Source organism: Taudactylus pleione, unplaced genomic scaffold (genome assembly GCF_031769625.1).
Source record: "Taudactylus pleione unplaced genomic scaffold, aTauple2 ptg000242l, whole genome shotgun sequence".
Taxonomy (NCBI): domain Eukaryota; kingdom Metazoa; phylum Chordata; class Amphibia; order Anura; family Myobatrachidae; genus Taudactylus; species Taudactylus pleione.
In genome coordinates this window covers 3959144-3982367 of record NW_028284644.1, presented here as the reverse complement: position 1 = coordinate 3982367, position 23224 = coordinate 3959144, and the positions used below count along the sequence as shown (strand labels likewise).

At 46.7% G+C, this 23224-nt stretch overlaps 1 protein-coding gene across 4 annotated transcripts in view; it reads left to right on the top strand.

Moving 5' to 3' along the window:
• The first annotated feature begins 8212 nt into the window (after positions 1-8212).
• LOC148516719 (zona pellucida sperm-binding protein 3 receptor-like) overlaps positions 8213-23224 on the top strand; it is a 230671-nt gene continuing 215659 nt past the window's right edge. For all 4 annotated transcript variants that reach the window (XM_088479583.1, XM_088479581.1, XM_088479582.1 and 1 more), the window contains exon 1: positions 8213-8274. In XM_088479583.1, coding sequence (XP_088335709.1) covers positions 8220-8274 — 55 coding nt within the window. In that variant the 5' untranslated portion in view covers positions 8213-8219. The remainder of the gene's footprint in view (positions 8275-23224) is intronic.

Here is a 23224-nt window from a genome sequence, read left to right as displayed (position 1 = left end):
GTTGATCACTCTGTGAATGCGTTACGGACCAATGAAGCGTGGGGCCAGCTTCATACTGGGAACTTTCAGTCGGATGTTCCTAGTAGATACCCAGACTTTATCTCTAACTCTCAGCAGAGGAACCGCTACCCGTCGTCTGTCAGCAAATATTTTATAATTCTTGGATGATTGTTTCAACGAGGCATGTATCTTCTTCCAAATGGCTGAAAAAGATTCTACAACGTCAGTAACTGCAGGGACCTCCACCGAAGGTAAATGTTGGAAATCTGGAATCCGGGGATGTTTACCAAATACAGTATAAAAAGGTGTGGAATTGGAGGAAGTGTGGTACTTGAAGTTATGTGAAAACTCGGCCCAAGGTAGTAAGTCCACCCAATCATCCTGTGCAGAGGACACAAAAAGTCTTATAAAGGTCTCCAGTTCCTGATTAACCCTCTCGGTTTGCCCGTTAGTTTGTGGGTGGTAAGCTGATGAGAATTATTAATTGGTTCCACAAGTGCTGCATAAGGCCCTCCAAAACTTGTCTACGAATTGGACTCCTCGGTCGGAAACAATCTCTCTAGGAAGACCATGTAACATAAAAATCTCTTTAACAAAAATTTTTGCCAAATGGTGGGCAGATGGCAGGCCTACTAATGATATAAAATGCGCCATTTTTGAAAAACGATCCACCACTACCCATATGGTGTTATGTCTTTTGGAGCGTGGAAGCTCAGAGATAAAATCCATGGATATATGGGTCCAAGTAATAGTAGGAACGGGTAACGGGCGTAGAAGACCTGCACTTTTTTTGAGAGAAACTTTATGCTGTGAACATTTTACACATGACAAAATAAATTCTTGAACATCTTTTCTCATCGAGGGCCACCAATAAGAACGCTGAAGAAACTTGTATGTTTTGAAAATACCAGAATGCCCAGCAAATAGAGAACTATGACCCCAGGTTAACAACTTTTTCCGTAATTCGGGAGTCACAAAAATTTTCCCCGGGAGCGGAGTCAATATTTGAGTTGAAGCGAAGACCATTGGATCCAGGATTGGGCAAGATCTTAGATGATCTTCTTCCTGTGTGTCGAGTAGAAAAGACCGGGAGAGAGCATCTGCTTTTTTGTTCAAATTACCGGGGCGAAATTGAAGCTTAATGTTAAACCTTGAGAAGAACAATGACCAGCGGGCCTGCCTGGCGTTTAAGCGATGAGCCGTCTGAAGATAAATTACGTTTTTATGGTCAGTAATAATGGTAACTGGAAACTTGGCCCCTTCCAGAAGATGACGCCACTCCATTAACGCCAGACGCATATCCAGGAGTTCTTGATCTCCAATCGCATAGTTTTTCTCTGCAGAGGAAAATTTATGAGAGAAGTATCCACATGGATGATTCTTCCCGTCACTGGAAATTTGGGATAATACCACCCCTACACCTACCGAAGAGGCATCCACTTCCACAAAAAATGGTTTATCCAGTTGGGGTTAGCAAAGGATAGGGGCAGTAGAGAATGCCTCTTTCAATCTCTGAAAGGCCTGTATGGCTGAGTCCGGCCACTGGACTGGGTTAGCGCCCTTGCGTGTGAGACTAGTAATGGGAGACACCACCGTGGAAAAATTCGGTATGAATCGCCTATAATAGTTTGAAAATCCCAAAAAACGTTGGGTAGCTTTTAAAGATTTTGGTAATGGCCATTCAGAGATCGCTTTCAGTTTCTCTGGATCCATCTGAATGGTTTCCCCAGAATTCATATGTCCTAGGAAAGGAACTGTGGTTTGTTCAAAGAGGTACTTGGATAACTTTCCATAAAGGTGGTGTTTTCAAAGGCGAGCTAGAACTTCTCGAACATGTTGGCGGTGAGTTTGGAGATCCTTAGAAAAGATTAGACTATCATCTAAATAGACGATGACAAAGCAGTAGAGAATGTCCCGAAAGATCTCATTTACATAGCCTTGGAATATAGCCGGCACATTGCAGAGTCCAAAAGGCATCACCAGATATTCGAAATGACTATCTCTGGTATTGAAGGCGGTCTTCCACTCATCCCCAGCTTTGATTTGTATCAAATTGTATGCCCCACGAAGATCTAGTTTAGATAACACTTTAGCTCCACGGACCTTGTCGAAAAGCTCAGGAATTAAAGGTAAAGGATACCGATTTTTTACAGTAATTTGGTTGAGGCCACGGTAGTCTATACAGGGCCGGAGGCCTCCATCCTTCTTGCTCACAAAAAAGAACCCTGCCCCTGCAAGGGAGATGGAAGGCCATATGAACCCTTTGGCTAGATTTTTCTTAATGTAAGTTGCCATGGCGGCTGTTTCTGGAACTGACAAAGGATAGGTCCGGCCCGAGGGGGAATCTTCCCTGGGAGAAGTTCTATTCCACAATCCCACGACTGATGAGGAGGGAGTTGATCAGCAGCCTGCTCACAGAAGACATTGGCAAAATCTTGATATGCTTGTGGTAGACTGGAGACAGAAGGATCTTTTGGCTTGTCGGTCGGGGGGAACTTTGCACCTGTACTGGGGTGCACAGAGTGGGTACGTACAGCAAGTACTTGGGTTAGGCACCGATGGAAACAGTTTGGTCCCCATGATACAATTTGCATATTGGACCAATCAAAGGTAGGATTATGCTTCCTTAGCCAAGGTAAACCCAGAACTAGCTCGTAAGCAGAGTTAGGAAGTATGAGGAATTCAATGGTCTCTTGGTGCAGGGAACCAACCCTGAGAGTCACGGGCTGGGATTTCAAGGATATGGATTCACCTAGCACGGTTTTACCATCTACACCGGAGAGCAGTAATTTGTCAGGTAAAGGTACCACCGAAATCGCAAGGGACTGGATTAAAGATTTGGAAATAAAATTTCCTGCAGCACCGGAATCTATAAGGGCTTTAACATCCCTTGTCCTGAACTGGTAGGAAAGAGATACAGGCAATAAACTGTCAGTTAATTGGGAGTGCTTAAAAATGACCCTTAATTGAATGCTTCCGACATCAACTAGGGTCTCGCATTTCCCGCCAGCAGGGGACAATTCTTTAACATGTGCTCAGGGGCAGCGCAATAAAGACACAATTTATTTTGAAAGCGCCAATTGCATTCGGCCTTGGTTAGCCTGGTTCTGTTGATCTGCATAGGTTCCTCACCCCTGGAGGTGGGGGAATAGGATTGACTTCCTGAGGCCAGACGATCTCGAGGGCGATCCCCATGACCTCTATTACCCCACCGCTCCCTATGGCGTAAATCAATCCTTATGCAGAGGGAAAAAGTCTCAGAAAAAGACGTAGGTAAATCCCTGGATGCTAATTCGTCTTTCATCCTTTCGGACAACCCATGGAGGAAGGCTGCTTTGAGTGCTTCTTCGTTCCATCTAAGTTCCGATGCAAGGGTCTGAAACTGCACCACGTACTGTCCCACCGAGCGAGTACCTTGGCGGACATGGAGTAAGTCGGAGGAAGCAGAAACCGATCTGCCGGGCTCATCAAAAATCCGTTTGAAGGCAGTCACAAAGTCTTCGTATCTAGAAACTAACGGATCAGCCTGTTCCCAAAGAGGAGAAACCCAGTCCAATGCAGCCCCAGTCAGTAATGAATTACATAGGCGACCTTGGACCGGGAGGTAGGGAAATTCTGGGGGAGGCACTCAAACTGGATTTCACATTGGTTTATGAAACCACGACAACGTTGTGGAGTACCGTCAAACCTTTCAGGGGTGGCCAAGTGGAGATGAGACTTCTGTGGCGTAGCCCCTTGAGGTAACCCTGGAGAATCAGCAGGAATGACAGGTGGCGAGGCCGTGGACATAGATGCCAGTGTATTTTGTATGGTCATTAACTGTCTGGATAATTCTTGCAGGTACTGAGCCACATGTCGCTGTGCCATCTCTTGGTTATCCATACGGCTTATTACCTCTTGAAGAGTCCCAGTACCTTGGGCACCTGCGGCTTCCATTTGGCCTGAACAAACTGTCACGCTGGGAGGCGGGTTTTTGAAAGCCGAGGTCTGAGGCTGCGGGAGGAGGCGAAGGCGAGGGGCCTGGACGTATGATCTCTGCATCCACAAGTCTTGGTCATTGGCTAGACCTAGTCAATTATGCGGAGTCTAACTTACAAGGAGGTGTTCGCCAGTGACCCCTCAAAGCGGGATATGGGCTTGTGCGGCTCCCTGTAAGCAGGTCACGGTCCTTTGACTTGGTGACCAAGGCCTGCAGGGAAAAGAAAATCAAAAACACCCGTGGCCCAAGGGTAATGCCTGGAATAGGCACGTGGGGAGTGGGATAGAACTCCTGGCTGGAGAAAGGCACTTGAGGTGCTGGCTAGAGAGGTGTGGAGATGTATTGGTAGGCTGAGGTAACAGCTGGATATCCCACGAAGTATATACCAGATTGCCGGCCGGAGATCATGCACTAGGGTGCAATGAGATGAAGGGTTAACCTGCACACATGCTGTGATGGTGAAAGTGCTGTGATGAGATGAAGGGTTAACTTGCAAACAGGCTGTGATGGTAAAAGCTCTGCGATGAGACGAAGGGTTAACCTGCACACAGGCTGTGATGGTAAAGGCTCTGCGATGAGATGAAGGGTTAACTTGCACACAGGCTGTGATGGTAAAAGCACTGCAGTGAGATGAAGGGTTAACTTGCACACAGGCTGTGATGGTAAAAGCACTGTAGTGAGATGGAGGGTTAACTTGCACACAGGCTGTTGATTAGTAAAGGCACTGTGATGAGATGGAGGTTAAACTTGCACACAGGCTGTTGATTAGTAAAGGCACTGTGGTGAGATGGAGGTTAGCTTTCACACAGGCTGCTGATAGTAAAGGCACTGTGATGAGATAGCTCAGAAGCTCTGGAAGAAACACACTGGAAGCACGGGAACCTGGAACGAGACTCCTCTAGTTACACTAGCGGCGACAATGATTGTTCAGGCAACTACCTGGAGCACAGGAGCCGGATATATACCCCTGGAAGCCTGCTGATAGGCCCACAGAGTCAGCTGACCAGCCGGGCCACTCAGGGAAGGAAGTACTGACATAGGGAAAGTGTCATGGCGGCGCCCATGATGGAAACTGCGATCCCCGCTCACCGGGTCGCCTGACACCACAGCTACAGGGTGAATGCTCAGCTCCTCCCACGTCGCCGCGCCAGCCGCCCGACTGCCCAGGAAGTCAGAGGAAGCCGGCGGGACGGTAAGGGACGGCCGATCCCTGGCTGAACTCTGACAACGGCTCTGGTCGCCGCACGTCAAGCAGGCTGCGCCGCTGCGGTGTATAGGGGTGGTAGAGGGAATCAGTAATCAGTGGTGAGAAGGTGGGGCCCCCAGAGACATCAGTGTACCGGGCCCCGAGATTTCTGTTGCCGACCTTGACTACACCCGTGTCAGTCATGCAAAACAGTGCATGTCATTAGAAATGGATGTTTTTACAGGCTTTCAAAGATGAGTCATGAAAAGTGCTCCTGATCTGTGAATCATCTCCTTTTACTGTAGCTTGGGTCGAATAAACCAGGTTGCGCCTTTCAGGCCGCAGTGTGCAGTCTGAAAGGCGAAAGGTGCTTTTAAGCCTAAGAAGTCTGCACAGATCATAGTGCTTTGTGCAGTGCTTCTTTTTTTGGACAGGCTTGCCGTTATGTTTAAACTTCTACTTACCATTAATTTTGAACTGACTGACACACATACAGTATAAACAGAATAGGGCTGTGTATGTGGCCAGCTGAAAAGTGACTGTCTGAAAATTCAGCAGGATTAATGACAGGAAGTCTGCTGTTATTTTTAAGTATAATATCATTCCACAAACACAACTTCATTTTAAGTATCTTAAGTTATGAATAGTTCCTATATATAAGGCAACTAGGATTTCAGTATAACAAACCTAGGGGTAAATTTACTAACATTTGTGTTTGCCGTGAAACCCGATTGACTGGACATCGCCGGAACGTTTTGCGGTCTAAATCTCCTATGAATCGCGTTTGTCGGTTTTGATCCTCAGCGATTTGTGCCGTGTGTGATTTGAACCGTATTGATCTTTTTTCGCTTGAACTTGCAAATCCAGCAATTCTCCTGAAACCGATGCAATTCACATTTGAATTAATTTCAAGCAAATTGCTGGATGTGCGAGTTCAAGCGAAAAAAAGACCAATACGATTGTTTTCACAAATGCTTCTGTTGCTCCTTTCATTCAGATGGTGGAATCCAAAATAGAGACAAATTTGCCCAAACACAGTTAAATATCCTGTTTCTGCTGTTTAAATCACAGACAGTGATGCTGCTGTGTTTGTCCCCTTTTATAAGCATCGTGATTAAGTCTAGAAGAAGATAAAAGCTTTTCACATTCAAACACGCTACTGATTTGGTCATCTATTGATTTTGCAATTTGAGATGCGATTTGATAAACACGATTCTTAGTACAGTAAATCTGTGATTTGTATGTGTGTCAATGTTAAGGATTCAATGTTTGGTCCGATGGTGCATTCTGTCTATTTGGTGTATTTAATCGTGTTTTGAGGTGCGATCTGGGCTTTTGTAAATCCCCAATTTACAAAATCACACCAAAATCCCCTCAAAACACCAAATGGACAAAACACGATTCGTAGTAAGCTTACCCACTAAAATAGTAATATTCTTTCTGGTAAAAGTCTATCTCTTTATTATTTAGTTATTTGAATCTTATCACTTAAATAAGTAGCTTATGGGTGTGGTCAGTAGTAGAGTTAAGGCCGGCACACACTGGACGATATGTCGTCCGATCTGGCCGGATCAGATGACATGTTGGCAACATCGTCCAGTGTGTCACTGACGATGCACGCTCCTGCATGCAGGTCCGACAGGCGACATCTTCAGCAATGGCAATGCTGCCGAATGCAGCATGGCCCCCCACTGCCACGATGTCGCTCCCAGCATCGGCAAGTGTGTATGCACTTGTTGATGCCGGGACTCAACGCCGGATTCCGTTTCATGACAGGTCGGCTGGGTACACATCGTTAAATGTGTTCCCAGCCTTATTCTTCCATTCAAGTGGTCAGCTCCCTTAACACTAAGGAGCTCATTCAGAACCGGTCACTGCTGGCGGCCTCTCGCTCTGAATGAGGGCTTTTTTTTTTCTAGATCTCCGGCCGCTCGCAAAGCTGTGGGTAACCACCCACAGCTTGTACGAGCGGGCTGGAGACAGTCACGATTATCGCGACCATCGGGCTTGCGACGAGACCCTGGGGTAGGGTCTAGCTGCCGCAAGCCCGAGTGGACTTCCTGCTCTAATAGAGAAAGAAGTCCACTACTGACATCGGTAGTGATGTAAGTAACCCCTCCTACAAACGCCAGGCGTTCCTAAGAGAATGCCTGCGTTTGTCCGGCCACCCCGCCACTCGCCCACAAAACGGGGCGAGCTGTCAACATCGACAGCCGCCCCGTCTTGTTGCGAGCCCCGTAGCACTGACCTTCAGTTGCTCAGCGGGCTTCACACATGTGCACGCCGGATGTGGCGCATGTGCAGTGGGCTACCATCGGGCCGCTTGCGAGCACACAGCACTTACGAGCGGCTCTGAATCGCGCCCTAAGTTTCTACTACTCCCTACTGCACTGTGGGCCTGATTCAGAGCCGGACGCTCTGACCAGAGCGCTCGCTCTGAATCAGGTCCCTTCTACATGAAAATGGAGCGGCCTCTCGGACGCTCGCATAGCTGTGGGTGACCACCCACAGCTATAGCGAGCGTCCATGATGATGGTCGCGATGGTCATCGGGCTTTCGATGGAGACCCTGCGGTAGGGTCTCGCTGCCGCAAGCCCTGGAGTGATTTGGGCTCTATCAGAGCCAAAATCACTCCCACTGACATCACTACTGATGTCAGTGGGGCCAGCTTCAGACGGTAGGCGTTCCCATGGGAACGCCTCAGTCTGGCAGCCACGCCCCCGGCACGCCCACCAAAGGCACGCCCACCAATCAACATCGACAGCACGCCCCCTTTGGTGCGAGACCCGGAGCGACGGCTACCCCATCGCTAGCCGGGTCTCGCGCATGCGCACGACAGAGCTCCCTCCGTCGTGCGCATGCACAGTAGGGCACCATCGACCCGCTTGCGAGCATCCTGCGCTCGAAAGCGGGTCTGAATCAGGCCCTGTGGCTGCTTGTACATTGGATGACAATTCTGTTAATGGGAAGTCACACTCCAGCACTAAATAATTAGAACAACCTTTTTTTATATTGCTTCTGCTTTCTTTCTCCGCGGATAACTTATTTCAACATATGCAACATTGTGGGCAGAACAAACTTAGTAATTGTTATTTCGTCTCTTGTGCAGGTAAGCAAATTTTTATATCAGCATATGTTATAGTTTAATATCTTAGCTGGAAAATGTACACACTATGCAATAGCAGGGAAGAATTCCACACTCCAGCTTTTATATTTATAAATGTCAGGGAAAATCTAAAATTGTAGTTTTCATATTTGCAATGTGCATAAACCAACAACAGAGAAAATATTTCAGTAGTGTTAATTTCAGATTAAGCTAAGATAATAATTAGTTTAACTAAGTTCAGCATTAAAGCATGGTCACATAGGCTGTAAAGTTATAAATAAGCAGCACTTTGATGTACTGTATCATTTTTTATTTTTTCCATCTGGGCCAACAATCCCACTAATGGCTGTATAAACTGTTTGAACAGAGGCGCTTTCCAAAGTCAGAACTGGTCATACATTTATGTAGGTGCAAGGAGGGCAACTAATTCCACATGTGCAAAACTAAATGGGCTGCATTTATTGCAGCAAGTAAATGACCCTTAGTACCCCTACTGAGAGCCGATTTGAATAAGCAAAATATTTTCCTAGCAGAACCTCTTTATGATGAACGTTAAAAATATTGCATTGCTGTAAAAAGAATTAGCGGCTTTCAGTGGCCTCATGGGCCGTGGCAAATATGTGGATAGTTTACAGTATATATGTATTTAATTAATCTTTCTCTGTTAACCTCTAAAACAGCTTTGTGGTTCTAATACTTATTTAAAATGGGAATGAAAAGATACTTGCCACCGATAAAGGTGATGTTTTTATTCCTGCAGGCCTCCAATATTTTATTAAATTGTAGTGTACATCATTGTTGAATTTCACAATTTCGTAAACTGACTTTGCTGTTCCACAATTATTATATTTAATGTTGTGATTTTTGTAAAAATCTGCTGCTATCACTCATAGCAAAAATATTTTTTTAGTTAGTGTACAGGAACATTAAAGTACCGTCCAGTCTTATACCAACTATAAGCCAAACACGGTAGAATGCTAGTACTGATTTTTGTCTCTCATATTTCTTTAATCTTATTATTGAAATTAATTTGTCTTTCATCAATTGGTGCTGACGGGAGATCTATTACACCCCAGTACTAGGGGACTTGACCAAGAATATAGGGACATGCATTGTTGTGAATACCAGGCAGTGGCGTCGCTCCCCGGGTGACACCTAGTGCGGGGAGGGATGCCTTGTGCGCAGCGATGCCGCGCGCCCCTCGAAAAGGAGGTGTGGCCTCGGGTGAGGGGGTGTGGCCTCGGGCGAGGGGTGTGGCCTCGGGTAAGGGGCGTGGCCTCGCGGCCCGAACCCGGTGCCCGGCCTATGTAGATTATGGAGAGTGGTGAGGGGTGCTGGAGGTGCGGGCAGTGCAGGCTCCCTCACTGTGACAGGAGCCGAGTGCTGCACTTAATGATACAGTGCAGCACCCAGCTCCTGTCACTGATGGGAAGACTGCACCTTGGTGTCACCCATCAGCGAGTGACACCCGGGTGCGGCCCGCACTCCCCACACCCCCCTTGTGATGCCACTGATATCAGGCCCTCCTTACAAGCTGCGCTGCCCACTGAAAGGGGCATAAACACAACAGTTTGGTGATGTGGCTGTGTCTCCAATCCCATTACGGCTCAAGTCTCAGTACTTTGCACCAAGCTTCTCCCTCACAACTCCTCAGTCACCAATTACCTACTCCAGCCGTGGTCATCACACTGAATAATACCCTTTTCACACCTAAATCCCAGGTTCGATTCAGATTATTGACCACGGTTTCAACCCATATTACAGCTCTTCATACCTCTTTCGCACTGCACCTTCGACCTGGGTTATTTCCTTGTTGTCACCTTTCATACTTCACCCGTGTCCGCCCTGCAAAACAGTGTATGTCATTAGAAGTGGACATTTTTTACAGGCTTTCAAAGATGGGTCATGAAAAGCACTTCTGATCAGCCAATCAGCTCCTTTTACCATAGCCTGCACCTTTCAGACCGCAGTGTACCTGGATCGGTCCCGGGAATATCTCTTGTCTTGACCAGGGTCAAGGACTTGGGACACACAACCCAGGTTGACCCATTCACACCAAGCCAAGACCCTGGTTGCCATGGCAATATCCCAGGTCAGAGGCTCAGGGGTATATTTACTAAAGTGCGGGTTTATAGAAGTGAAGATGTTACCCATAGCATCCAAACAGATTCTACTTAACAGTTATCTAGCACCTTCTAGAAAATAATAGCTAGAATATGATTGGTTGCTCTGGGCAACATCTCCACTTTTAAAAACCCGCACTTTAGTAAATATCCCCCTTAGTGTGAAAGGGGTAAGCTGGGAAAAACATGATATCATCAGATTGTAGAATTGGGTAATGCTGCCAGAGTTGCAAACATAAAATGCATTAATCCACTTTCTAAAATGTTATTACTATTATTATTTAAAAAAAATTAAAAGCAGGGTGCTCACTTAAAATTGATTAGAAAGAACTAGTATAAATTTAGGATGGAGCTGTCCAAAGAATCTGCATAAAACTTTAAATATACAAACAACAAATGTAAAAAAAAGCAGGCTGCATACTGCCGATATAGACCCAGTTCTTATAAAGAAATAATAAAAAAAAAATCTATGTTATAAGACAGTATTTCATAATTCATTTGCATTTTTAATGACACTAACAAAACAATCCCTAATACAGTATTTGCATTTCAATATTTGTTTAGTAGTATGCCCTGTTTATTAAAGCATTGATTTCGTAAGAGATTACTGAGAATTTGGTGTATATCCAGGAGCTTATTGGTGACCAATGAAATATAAGGCAGGGACAAAGGTAGGTTCGGCTGGCAGGCTTGTGCCTCAGGTAGTAAATCTGGATATCAGCAGAGGATCAGAGGCAGGGAAACAGGGGCATCTTTACAGAGGAGGGGGCCCGTGTCCTTTCCCCGTCTGGGGGCCCCTCCTATCTTCCCAGCGGCCGGCAGCCCACTAACGCGGCTGGCCAGCCACCAGAGCATTAGTAGACTCAGGGCACTAGAGTGTGCCCGGAGTCTACTGTGCATGTGCAAAACGCAAAGGCTGCGGCAGCCATTTTTCTGGATTTTTGTACAGCGCTGACACACGGCGCAGGACCTCGGAGAAGTAAGTTTTAAACAATATGGGTGCAGGGTGTGTGGACACCGGGGCCCATTTGCACCGTACACCCTGCACCCATTATAGATACTCCCCTGCAGGGAAATATTCGCCAGACCACTGGCACGCCAAAAACAAAGTGAAGTTAATCGGACTCCTTGGATCACTATCTGAGTGATCTGAAGAGTAGTTGGGCAATATGCATGTCATTGTTGCTGGCCTATTACAGAGTGTTGGGGAATTTGTGTCTTGTTTTTTTTTACTAGATTAACCCCTCCCTTACACTCAACTGTGAGGGACTAATACATTGATTATGAGCAACTTCCATTCTGTGTATCACTGTTCTGAGAGGCATCTATTGGATCAGTATCTGTACAGAATGCTGATGCTTTTAGTGTCATATTGGAGGATCCTGGGGTGCCTCCAGCCTCCATGTGGGTTGACTCAAGTTAGACACACACATATATACATATATATGACCCAAAGTGGAACAATTATTATGTATTGTAGGACCCTGAGAAAAGGCGCCTTGGCACAGCGCTTGTCATGCATTTGCAAATGTGTGTGACTGAGTCCTCTGCATTCCATTATTATATAGGATGCATGTCTCTTTTGCTGGTCCATTGCAGTGTGCTGAAGGAATTTGTCTTGTTTTTTCTTGTCTAAATTAACCCCCTCCCTTTCACGCACCTGTAATGGGCCAATAAATTGACTATGAACAGCTTCCATTCTGTGTATTATTGGCAATCTTACAATTTAGTACTATCATGATGAACATAAATGCTCAGATTATTAAAGATCCCTTTCCCACTTTCTGTCATTGCTAACAGCTTGTATGCTGTGGGTCCATTTCATTCAAAGTTATGGCTAATCCCATGTCAATGCAAGGCTGCTTGAGAAACTGTGCCAGCTCTTCTATATCACTAAAATATTGACCAACCTTTTACTAATCTTAAGAATTCAATTGTACCCTCTTGAGCATGGTCTGGATTTTGGAAACAGAATATCGGTACAGATCGTCAAGCATGTTTATGAATTTTACTGGTTGTACAACAATACTGTGCATGGGACCCATGGATACATGACCTTTTAACTCATGTTTGGTAGGAAAGGGCACATCCCAATTGAACTATTGATATCATGTCTAATGGCTCTACATACTGATTTCCCTGATCAGCGCTGGTGATTATCAGTCAGGAAAAATTCACTTGGGTGGAAAGGGAAACCTCTACACAAGTGGAATCAAGCCCCTTATGTAGATGTTTAAGATAAAATCAGTTCTCTGTGATGTACCACCATGATCTCCCACTGCAGGTCTACCTGTTGTCTTATGGTACTCTAAACCCTCAGATATAACAGGCATCACCTTCAGCAAAGTGATCTGGAATGTTGTTCAGTATCTAACAAGAAAAGAGATATGATTTGTATATGTGTTTTAAAACAGGGTCAACAGAGTGCTGGTATTAGTGGAGGGGATTTTTAAGTCCTGTTCTTATTATTAGTCTGTTTGTGATTGTGTTGAGGTCAAGGAGGACTAAGAAGAGTCTGCAACAAGAGAAAGAGGCTAGCTTGCAAGTGACTAGGGGAGTCGATGTAAATTATTGAAATAGTCTGCTGTGTTGCGACACAAAATAATAGGGACATTGGGACAGAGTTATACTTTTCTAAGAAATGACAGCAAGGAAAGAGAAGGCTCGGAATAAAGGAAAAAAGCTAAAGATAAGTATGCAAACAGGATTATATATGGATATTCTAGCAACCTGGATGGTCTGGGCACACTGACTTGGCTCTCTTTAAGCACTTGTCCTTATGAGATTCTCTTATGCACCTCCTCCAGGTTCACCCTGCATTCACTTCCCACTAGGGATAACAATCGATTGGCATCACTATAGCAGCTCTAACTTTATGTGGATACAGAACTTGGCAGGTGGTGGGCCAATCATAAAAGGGGCAGGGCTACATAGATGCATTGGGGGTGGAGCTTGGCTCCATGCCCCCCTGTACCAGTGGGTGGAAAAAACACGAAAGCATCAACCATCTGAGGTGAACCATCAATGGTTGCTAAACGGTAATGGCCATCCCTAGCTATTGCTAAAAAGGGCAATACCATGTACTAGTGACTCAGGAACTTAAACAAAAATGAAAAAAAACATTATTTATCTTTACCATCTAACTGCCAAAATTGCAAAAAAAAATTCCATTTGTCAAAAAAATCAGTGAATGAAAATTAATTTACTCCTCGCACAGCTATAATTTGCTCTCTGGGAATATTTGGAAAATCCCTCTAAATACTCCCCATTTACCTAATTTTGTTTTTGTATGAGGGAGCAAGAGTATGCACTTTTATACACTCTTGCCTCATGTACAGTTGAAAGCAAAAGAAAAAAAGGGGATGTTCATAATATGATACACCTGATTAGATTTGAATTAGACCATAACTTTAATCAATATTCAAAATAATAAGAGCTGTCATAAAAATTACAGTAGTAGCAATGGATAAAATATTTAAAAGGGAAATAGTAAGATAAGTATATAAAAAACAGGCAATAAGAATAAAATAGCTGTGTCTTTCAGTATATTTGAGTTATAATTAACACATTTTAATTTTGGTTGTGCTACTATATAAATAGTGATACAGGCTAGGAAACATTTGATCAGCCACTGTGTGCATTAAGATGCATAATCGGTCACACCATCAGAGATTGCACCAGCCCTATGGAGGTGCAATGTCTCCATCTGAACATGGCCACCATGGTCAATATAAATGCGTTGTTGGATGCAGTCACTGACAATCACACGTCTGTGAATGCCCCTGTTTCCTCCCTGAAATGGCCACAACATTGTATGACTCTGTGTCTTAGAGGTTTACTTATCAAGCAGTGAAAAACTTAGAGAAGTGGACCAGTGGAGAAGTTGCCCATGGCAACCAATCAGCTTTGGAGTAACATTTATCAAGTACAGTCTATAAAATAATAGGTAGGAGCTGATTGGTTGCCATGGGCAACTTCTCCACTGGCCCACTTCTCTAAGTTTTTCACTGCTTGATAAATAAACCACATAGGGGTCTAGTTACTTAGCAGTGTTATGAGACAGAGTGAACAGTGATAAGAAAGTGATAAGGTGCCAGCCAATCAGCTCCCAACTGTCATCTCACAGGCTGTGTTTGAAAAATGACTTAGTAACTAGACCCCTTAGAGTGGTAACTAAGGACACATGCGCAGAGTTACTTGGATGCATGCGCAGACTGAAAATATTGGCCGCTTGCATCTGGCATCGACATAGCGTGCAACTCTGAAACGGGCCCAGTGTCTTCTGCAAAAACATTTATTATTGATTTATTAACAGTTTCTTATATAGCGCAACATATTCCATTGCCAGGGTCGTATCTATAATGGGTGCAGGGTGTGCAGTGCACACGTACTCCTGGATCCATTGGGGGGCTCGCACCACACACCCTGCAACCATATTTTCCAATACTTACCTCTCCCAGGTCCAGCATCGGGTATCTCAGCCTTGCACAAAATGCTGGAAATGGCTGCCGCGGCCATTTTCTCGATGTTTTGCGAATCCACAGTGAGGAAATCACTGGCAAAACGGCCATTTTCTCGTCGACCTGCACATGCGCAGTAGACTCTGGGCACACAATAATGCCCAGAGTCTACTGATGCTATGGTCGTCGGTCAGTCATAGTCAGTCTGCTGCCGGCCTCTGGGGAGAGAGGAGGGGGCCCCGGATGGGGAATGCACATGGGCCCCCTCCTCTCTTAATACGCCTCTGTCCGTTGCACTTTACAATTGGAAAAAAATCAATTAGCATTATTAATGGTAATGTAGTGCTATGTATTTAGATGTTCCCGAGCATCAGACATATTAATAAGCAGTCCTAATATCAGCTGCATTACTGTTTGGTAAGCATGGGCATATCTATAGCTATAGTAGGGGGTACCATTGCTATGGGGCCCAGAGGCTTAGAGGGCCCCAGGTCATATATTTGTCTATCAGGTTTCTGAAATGCCTGCTGAGCAAATGGGCCTGGCCTGTTTGCCTAGTCTGAAAAAGGAGACTCATCAGCGCTCATATAGATAGCAGTCTCTCCCTCCCAGTAAAGCTCCACAGTGCTAATCTCCATCTCCTGCACTCCCATTTTTGTACAGCTAAGTTAATCGGTGAGCCAGGCACTGTTGTAGAAAAGGCTTCTCCTTGATCACAGCCTTTGTGAAGTGACCTGGGGCCGTTGGTTGATCTCAGTTATTAGGTCTGTCCCAGAAATTAAGAAAATCTTCACTCAAATTTGAATTTCCTTCATTAGGAAGTATCCCCCCAGGTAGGAGCTGGTAGGTCCACACCCTTCCTCCCCTATCTTTACACTTACTGTATACAGAAATCTTCTCAGCTGTGGATGCCCTATAGACTTGAGGCTACCATGCAGGGCTGCCATCAGAAATTGTGGGGCCCAGGACTGACAAAATCGTCAGGGCCCCGCCCCCCTTCCCCCGCTACCTTATTCCAATGAAAAGTTTTTTTGCCAAAATATATCAACCCTGCCCTCTTCTGTGTCCAGCCAGCCCCCCCTTGTCTGTCCAAACAGCCCCTCTTATGTGCATCCAGCCAGCCCCCCTTATTTGCATCCGGTCAGCCCCCCTTATGTGTCTGGCCTGCCCCCTTAAAGTGCATCCAACATGCCCCCTTATGTGTCCAGCCAGCCCCCTTTCTCTGTGTGTCCAGCCATCCCCCCTTATGTGTCCAGCCAGCCCCCCTTCTGTGTGTGTCCAGCAAGGCCCCCTTGTGTGTCCAGTCAGCTCCCCTTCTCTGTGTATCCAGCCAGGCCCCCTAATGGGTCCAGCCAGCCCCCTTGTGTGTCCAGTCAGCCCCCTTGTGTATGCAGCCAGCCCCCTTATGTGTCCAGCCAGCCCCCCTTCTCTGTGTGTCCAGCCATCCCCCCTTATGTGTCCAGCCAGCCCCCCTTCTGTGTGTGTCCAGCACGGCCCCCTTGTGTGTGTAGTTAGCTCCCCTTCTCTGTGTATCCAGCCAGGCCCCCTAATGGGTCCAGCTAGCCCCCTTGTGTGTCCAGTCAGCCCTCTTGTGTATGCAGCCAGCCCCTTGTGTGTCAAGCCAGCCCCCTTGTGTGATAAGCCAGCCCCATTGTGTGTCCAGCCAGGCCCCTGTGTGTCCAGCCAGCCTCCTTGTGTGTTCAGCCAGCCCCCTTGTGTGTCCAGCCAGCCCCCTTGTGTGTGCAGCCAGGCCCCTTGTGTGTCCAGCCAGCCCCCTTGTGTGTGCAGCCAGGCCCCTTGTGTGTCCAGCCAGGCCCCTTGTGTGTGCAGTCAGCTACCCTTCTCTGTGTATCCAGCCAGGCCCCCTAATGGGTCCAGCCAGCCCCCTTGTGTGTCCAGTCAGCCCCCTTGTGTATGCAGCCAGCCCCTTGTGTGTCAAGCCAGCCCCCTTGTGTGTCAAGCCAGCCCCCTTGTTTGTCCAGCCAGCCTCCTTGTGTGTCCAGCCAGCCCCCTTGTGTGTCCAGCCAGCCCCCCTGTGTGTGCAGCCAGGCCCCTTGTGTGTCCAGCCAGCCCCCTTGTGTGTGCAGCCAGGCCCCTTGTGTGTCCAGCCAGGCCCCTTGTGTGTGCAGTCAGCTCCCCTTCTCTGTGTATCTAGCCAGGCCCCCTAATGGGTCCAGCCAGCCCCTTTGTGTGTCCAGTCAGCCCCCTTGTGTATGCAGCCAGCCCCTTGTGTGTCAAACCAGCCCACTTGTGTGTCAAGCTAGCCCCCTTGTGTGTCCAGCCAGGCCCCTTGTGTGTCCAGCCAGCCTCCTTGTGTGTGCAGCCAGGCCCCTTGTGTGTCCAGCCAGCCCCCTTGTGTGTCCAGCCAGGCCCCTTGTGTGTCCAGCCAGGCCCCTTGTCTGTCCCCCTCCCTTCCCCCATACAGCACAGCGCATCGTGTTTAAACTTTCTTACCGGCTTCACGACATGCTGCCCACTGCTGTCTGTCTCCTTTACATCCAGGGCATTGACAAGCATGCCCATGCGCAGTCGTTGCCGGCTGGACCTGGCCTGTTAGAGCGCGGCGGGTGCTAGTGCCCGCCGGCTCATTCTTGTCTACTGGAGCCAGCAGCAGTGTTGCTGTGCTCCGTAAATTTTTTTAGAAATTGCAGGGGTCAGAGTGGGCCCCCCCTTTCTGCTAAGTGTCCGGGCCCGGTACTCCAGTACCTACAGTCCCCCCCTAATGGCAGCCCTGCTACCATGTAAGATTCAAAAGCTGTCAATAGGGTAGACCACTAGCAGAGTGAACTGGCACCCCCCACCCCCCTTTCCTTCTTCTTTAGGAATAATTACACTCTGTACTAAGGGAAGTGAGAGTATAACAGAAATTGCTGCAGTAGTAAGTTGTATGCAAGGCATGAGGGCAGCTCCTGACAGTAATAAGGGGAAGACTGTAGTAGCGGTTTGGAAATTAAACTTACAAAGTTTCATTTCAGTTTTCTACTTCTTGTAACACACTCAGTGACAGAAAGACTCACCCCAGGTAACAAGGACACATAGAAGAGAAGAGCAGGAGGATTGAGGAGGAGGATTCAGCAGGGACCAGAACCTGGACTCTATGAAATATGTTTGGTGGGTGGGACAGGTGCTGTATGTGAAACCTGATCTGTAGGAGGGAAGGCTCCTACTGTCCAGCTGTCTGTCAAAATCTGTGCTGCTGCTATCAGTCAGAAGAATCAGCACTGGATGACGAGGTTGGGGGGTGGCGATCGCCCCCCATATAGCAATCACGGTGTCTGTTTACTAATTGCCTGGATCTGATCTGGACAGTTAGTAAGCAGACATCGTGGTGGCTGTACAGACGGCGATTGCCCCCCTCCCCCCCTCCCCTCCCTCGTCATCCATTGCTGATGTTTCTGATTTAGAGACTAGCAGCAGCACAAACTTTTGACAGACAGAACTGGCCGTGGGTGCCACTGCCGGGCAGCAACAGCGCCCCCCCTCGGCCAGTGCCCCTGGTAAGTGCCATCCTGGCCAATAGGAAGATACGCCCCTGAGCAGTAGATAAAATATAATCTAGTGATATTCCTTTTCAGTGAGTTGCGTGTATCATTGATGTTATAATGCTAAGCAGGGTGCATGTAATGAATGTTATAATGTTCAGGGACACTAAAATGTGGTGAACTGGGAGCATTATAATGTGGCATAATATAAACTAGAGTCACTACAATGTGGCATAATATAAACTAGAGCACTACAATGTGGCATAATATGAACTGAGGGTACTACAATAGGCATAATATGTACTGGTTACTCTGTGGCATCATGTGAACTGGGGGCACAGTGTGGCTTAATCTCTACTGGCAGCACTACAAAGTGACATATTGTGATCTGAAGACACTACAGTGTGGCATAAGATGAACTTGGGCCACTGTGTGAAATAATGTGCATATACATATAAACATATATAAAGTTATAATATATATACATATATTTAAGATGAGCATATTATATTTATGAAGAAATTATAAATCAATTTCACTTTTCTAGAGTGTATACAAGTGTTTCCAAATTTTTTTCCCCTGTTAGTGTGCATGTGATACATTTGGCCCAATAGGAAGTCAGGGCCGTTTCTAGGGCGGGCGACCCGTGCAATCGCACGGGCGCTGCGCCCTGACCAGTGATCACAAAATACGTGGCGCGTTACAGGCAGCGTGGGACTCAAATTTTTAAAATTACCTGGTCCTGCATTAGCGCTGTCAAAGCCTCCCTTCATCACGGCGGCAGTAGCTTTGCATCCAATCGCCGCCTTCCCTCCTCTCCACCTGGGTGTCACATGACAGAAATGGGTGCTCACATCAGGCGCACTGACTCTGCGGATGTAGGCTGAGACCTCCTTCACTCCTGCTCCCTCTCCACTTCATGGTTGCACTCTGAATACCGCCTGAGAGTAAGTTCTGTCCCCTCTGTGGTCTCACATGGTGGTAGTGGTAGGGGCCCCCCGGCTGTCCGCTCCCATCTGCCGCACTCCGGACTGAGCACTGGGCATGCATGGAACAAGCAAAGCAGCAGAGATGTGTACGTGCTTCACCATCACCAGGTAACTGCACCTCCACGGTGGGAGGCAATTGGATGCAGCATGTGTAATATTAGTTGGTGGGTGCAGCATGTACTATGTCAGTTGGGGGGTGCAGCATGTGCTATGTCAGTTGGGGGGTGCAGCAATATCAGTTGGGGGGTGCAGCATGTGTAATGTCAGTTGGGGGTACGGTGCAGCATGGGTTATGTCAGTTGGGGGGTGCAGCATGTGTAATGTCAGTTGGGGGGTACGGTGCAGCATGGGTTATGTCAGTTGGGTGGTGCAGCATGTGTAATGTCAGTTGGATATGGTGCAGCATGGGTTATGTCAGTTGGGGGGTGCAGCATGTGTAATGTCAGTTGGGGGGTACGGTGCAGCATGTGTAATGTCAGTTGGATACGGTGCAGCATTGGTTATGTCAGTTGGGGGGTGCAGCATGTGTAATGTCAGTTGGGGGTAAGGTGCAGCATGTGCTATGTCAGTTGGGGGGTGCAGCATGTGTTGAATGTCAGTTGGGGGGTACGGTGCAGCATGTGTAATGTCAGTTGGGGGGTACGGTGCAGCATGGGTTATGTCAGTTGGGGGGTGCAGCATGTGAAATGTCAGTTGGGGGGTATGGTGCAGCATGTGTAATGTCAGTTGGGGGTACAGTGCAGCATGGGTTATGTCAGTTGGGCAGTGCAGCATGTGTAATGTCAGTTGGGGGGTACGGTGCAGCATGGGTTATGCCAGTTGGGGGGTGCAGCATGTGTAATGTCAGTTGGGGGTACGGTGCAGCATGTGTAATGTCAGTTGGGGGTACGGTGCAGCATGGGTTATGTCAGTTGGGGGGTGCAGCATGTGTAATGTCAGTTGGGGGGTACGGTGCAGCATGGGTTATGTCAACTGGGGGTTGCAACATGTGTAATGTCAGTAGATGGAGGTGAAACATGTTATTTCAGTAAGGGTGTGTGTACAGAGTACAGCATGCTGTGTCAGTGGGGTATGGAGCATGCTATGCCAGGGGGGTGTGGACATCTTAAGCCACAGGGGTGTGGAGCATAGTGTGCCCGGGGTGTGTAAAGCATGTTGTGCCATTGGTGTGTGGAGCATGCTATGCCAAGGGGGTGTGTGGAGTATGCTATGCCAGGGGGTGTGTGGAGTATGCTATGCCAGGGGGGGAAGGAGCATGCTATGCCAGGTGGGTGTGTGGAGCATGCTATGCCAGGGTGTGTGGAGCATACTGTGCCAGGGGTGAGGGGTGGAGCATACTGTGCCAGGGGGGGTGTGGAGCATACTGTGCCGGGGGTTGTGTGGAGCATACCTTGCCAGGTGGGGGATAGAGAATGCTATGCAAGGGGGTGTGGAGCATACTATGACAGGGGGTGTGGAACATGTTATGCCAGGTAGGTATGGAGGAGGGCGCATTTCGAATGCTCGCACTGGGAGCCAGATTGGCTAGAAACTGCCCTGTAGGAAGTAATGATGAAGTTGCATTCAATTTTAATGGGGTTTTGTGCTTCAATTTTGGAAGGGGTTTCATAAACTGAATACAAAATCCCTTCTTAACATGAAACAAAATCGAATTTGATTTGAAAATAAGTAGCGAAATCCATTATTAGTAAATTTGAGACTTGCTAAGGGATTTTGCTGTTCAAGTTCAATTCGATCTCAGGAGATTTCAGAGATTCATAAAAATGAATCTTAAATTGAACGTTAGTAAATTTACCCCCAGAAGTAATGTATGCATACCTGCAATTTGTTTAACATCTGAATATATACATCCAAACATATTCATGCATTTGGCGATTTCGTAGGTACATAGAGATTGTGCCATTTAGTGTTGCTACATTTATTTAATAAATAATATAACAAAAAATTTATTTTAGATATTAACAGCAGCATTTACACTGCACTTTTGTAGTTTGGTAAATGAACTTTAATTGTACATAAGTAAACACAAATAACACAAATAACATGCATTGACAGCAGAATTTGTTTTTAAAAAAAGAGAAGCAAATGAGTTTCTGAAACATTTCTTCATGTAATTGTGCAATTGTATGGGGAAGTGTATTCTAAAAAAAAGAAGACAGAGTTGTGGAGATTACTATATTCCCATTTGTTAAGTTCACAATTTGTTTTCTCCAACACAGGATCTTCACAATTACTAGTCTGCAGTATTTCAAAATGTATAATGTGATTGACTGAAAGTAGCTCTATCTCTTGCATCAAGAATGCACACTGAGGTGCCTGATTCAGAGATGTATACAAACCCGATGGTTTACGTACATCTCTGTTAGTGTGAGATGCCGCACTATGCATATTTCGTTCTGCCAGATCACATTCAGTTGCCCCAAACAGCAACATGCCTGACGTGATGGGGCCTTTGGGGGCGTGGATGAGGCGACTATGGCCAGCATTCTCAAAAACGGGAGAGGGGGGGTGTTGACCCCATTTGCAAGGCGACACAGCTTCATTGGCCGCAGCAGCATGGAAACACTGGCCATCCTCAGTGGGCAATGTTCACACAGATGATCCAATGCTGCATCAGCAGAGGATCATAGAAACCAGCAGGACATGTCTATTTACACCAGGGTTACCAACATTCTGGCTGCCCCTTCTGGGAGGGAGCAGCCAGATTGGCATAGCATGGCCAGCACAAGGGGTAGGGGTGGACAGATTACCAGTATTTGTGGGTGGAGGGGGGCGTGGCCTTCGCAATTGCACCTTTTTGTCCCGCCCCTGCTGCACAATGCCGAGCTTACTAGCATTGTGAAGCAGGGGCGGGGCCAAAATGACGCGATTCAGCGTGAATTGCATCACTCCCCCCTACTGCAGGGGTTTCGCTTGTTAAGGTGGGGAGAGTGGGGGCGGAGGGGTCAGCGGCCACCGGGAGGCTTGCCTGCCTTTCCGGGGGGCCGGGAGCGGCACTCGATTTTTGGATGCTCCCAGCCGAATTGGGAGGGTAGGCAAGTATGATTTACACTAGATGCCATTTGCAGCATTCCATATTATTGCACAGCCGCTGTGTGTAAAAGTTGTTATTTCACCATTACCTATAACCTTGCTTCTTCAATGTATTTTTTTGTTGTAGTGTAATAGGTATTAACATCTTTATTTTGTGCAACCTCTCATGTCTCATATGGAGAAATATACAGTATATGTGGGTGTGTTTATCTTCTCCTGTATTGATGGTCTTTCCCTCAACGATGTATATACATAAAATAAAAAAAATGTTGAATTTGTAGTCTCAAATCTTCTCAATTATTATGATAGATATTCCACCCACAGTGTATCACACACTTATAATGGTGTTTAGAGACAGAGCTTTCCCTCAGTAAGGAAGGATAGATGACATACCACGCTCACTTATGTTTATGTGTGAATAGGCACTAACCACCAATTTCAGTGTGTGAAAGCTGCAGCTGTAGAAATCGATTGTTGCAGATGTCAGAACAGTCAGGTGCCACTGACTGCTTTGACATGCTAGATCGGCACCCTATCTAGATATAGCGGCGCCAATAACAGAAGTGCATAGTGCCCCCATCATTATAATAACTTTCCTGCACTGTTACATGCAGGGAAGCTGTAACTGCAGCACACGTGTGCGATTGCCGATTTTGCAGATAACAGCCATTCATACATCTCCCCCTTAGTCCTGTGAAAGCAATGCAGGTGTAATTATGGCTGACTTGTGCACAACTCTGAATCAGTCCCTAAAAGAGCAATGTACACTATCATTTTACCAATACTTATCTCAATATACATAATTTGAATTAACATTATAAAGCATCAAGTGCCATTAAAATGATTGCTACATCTCTATGATATGT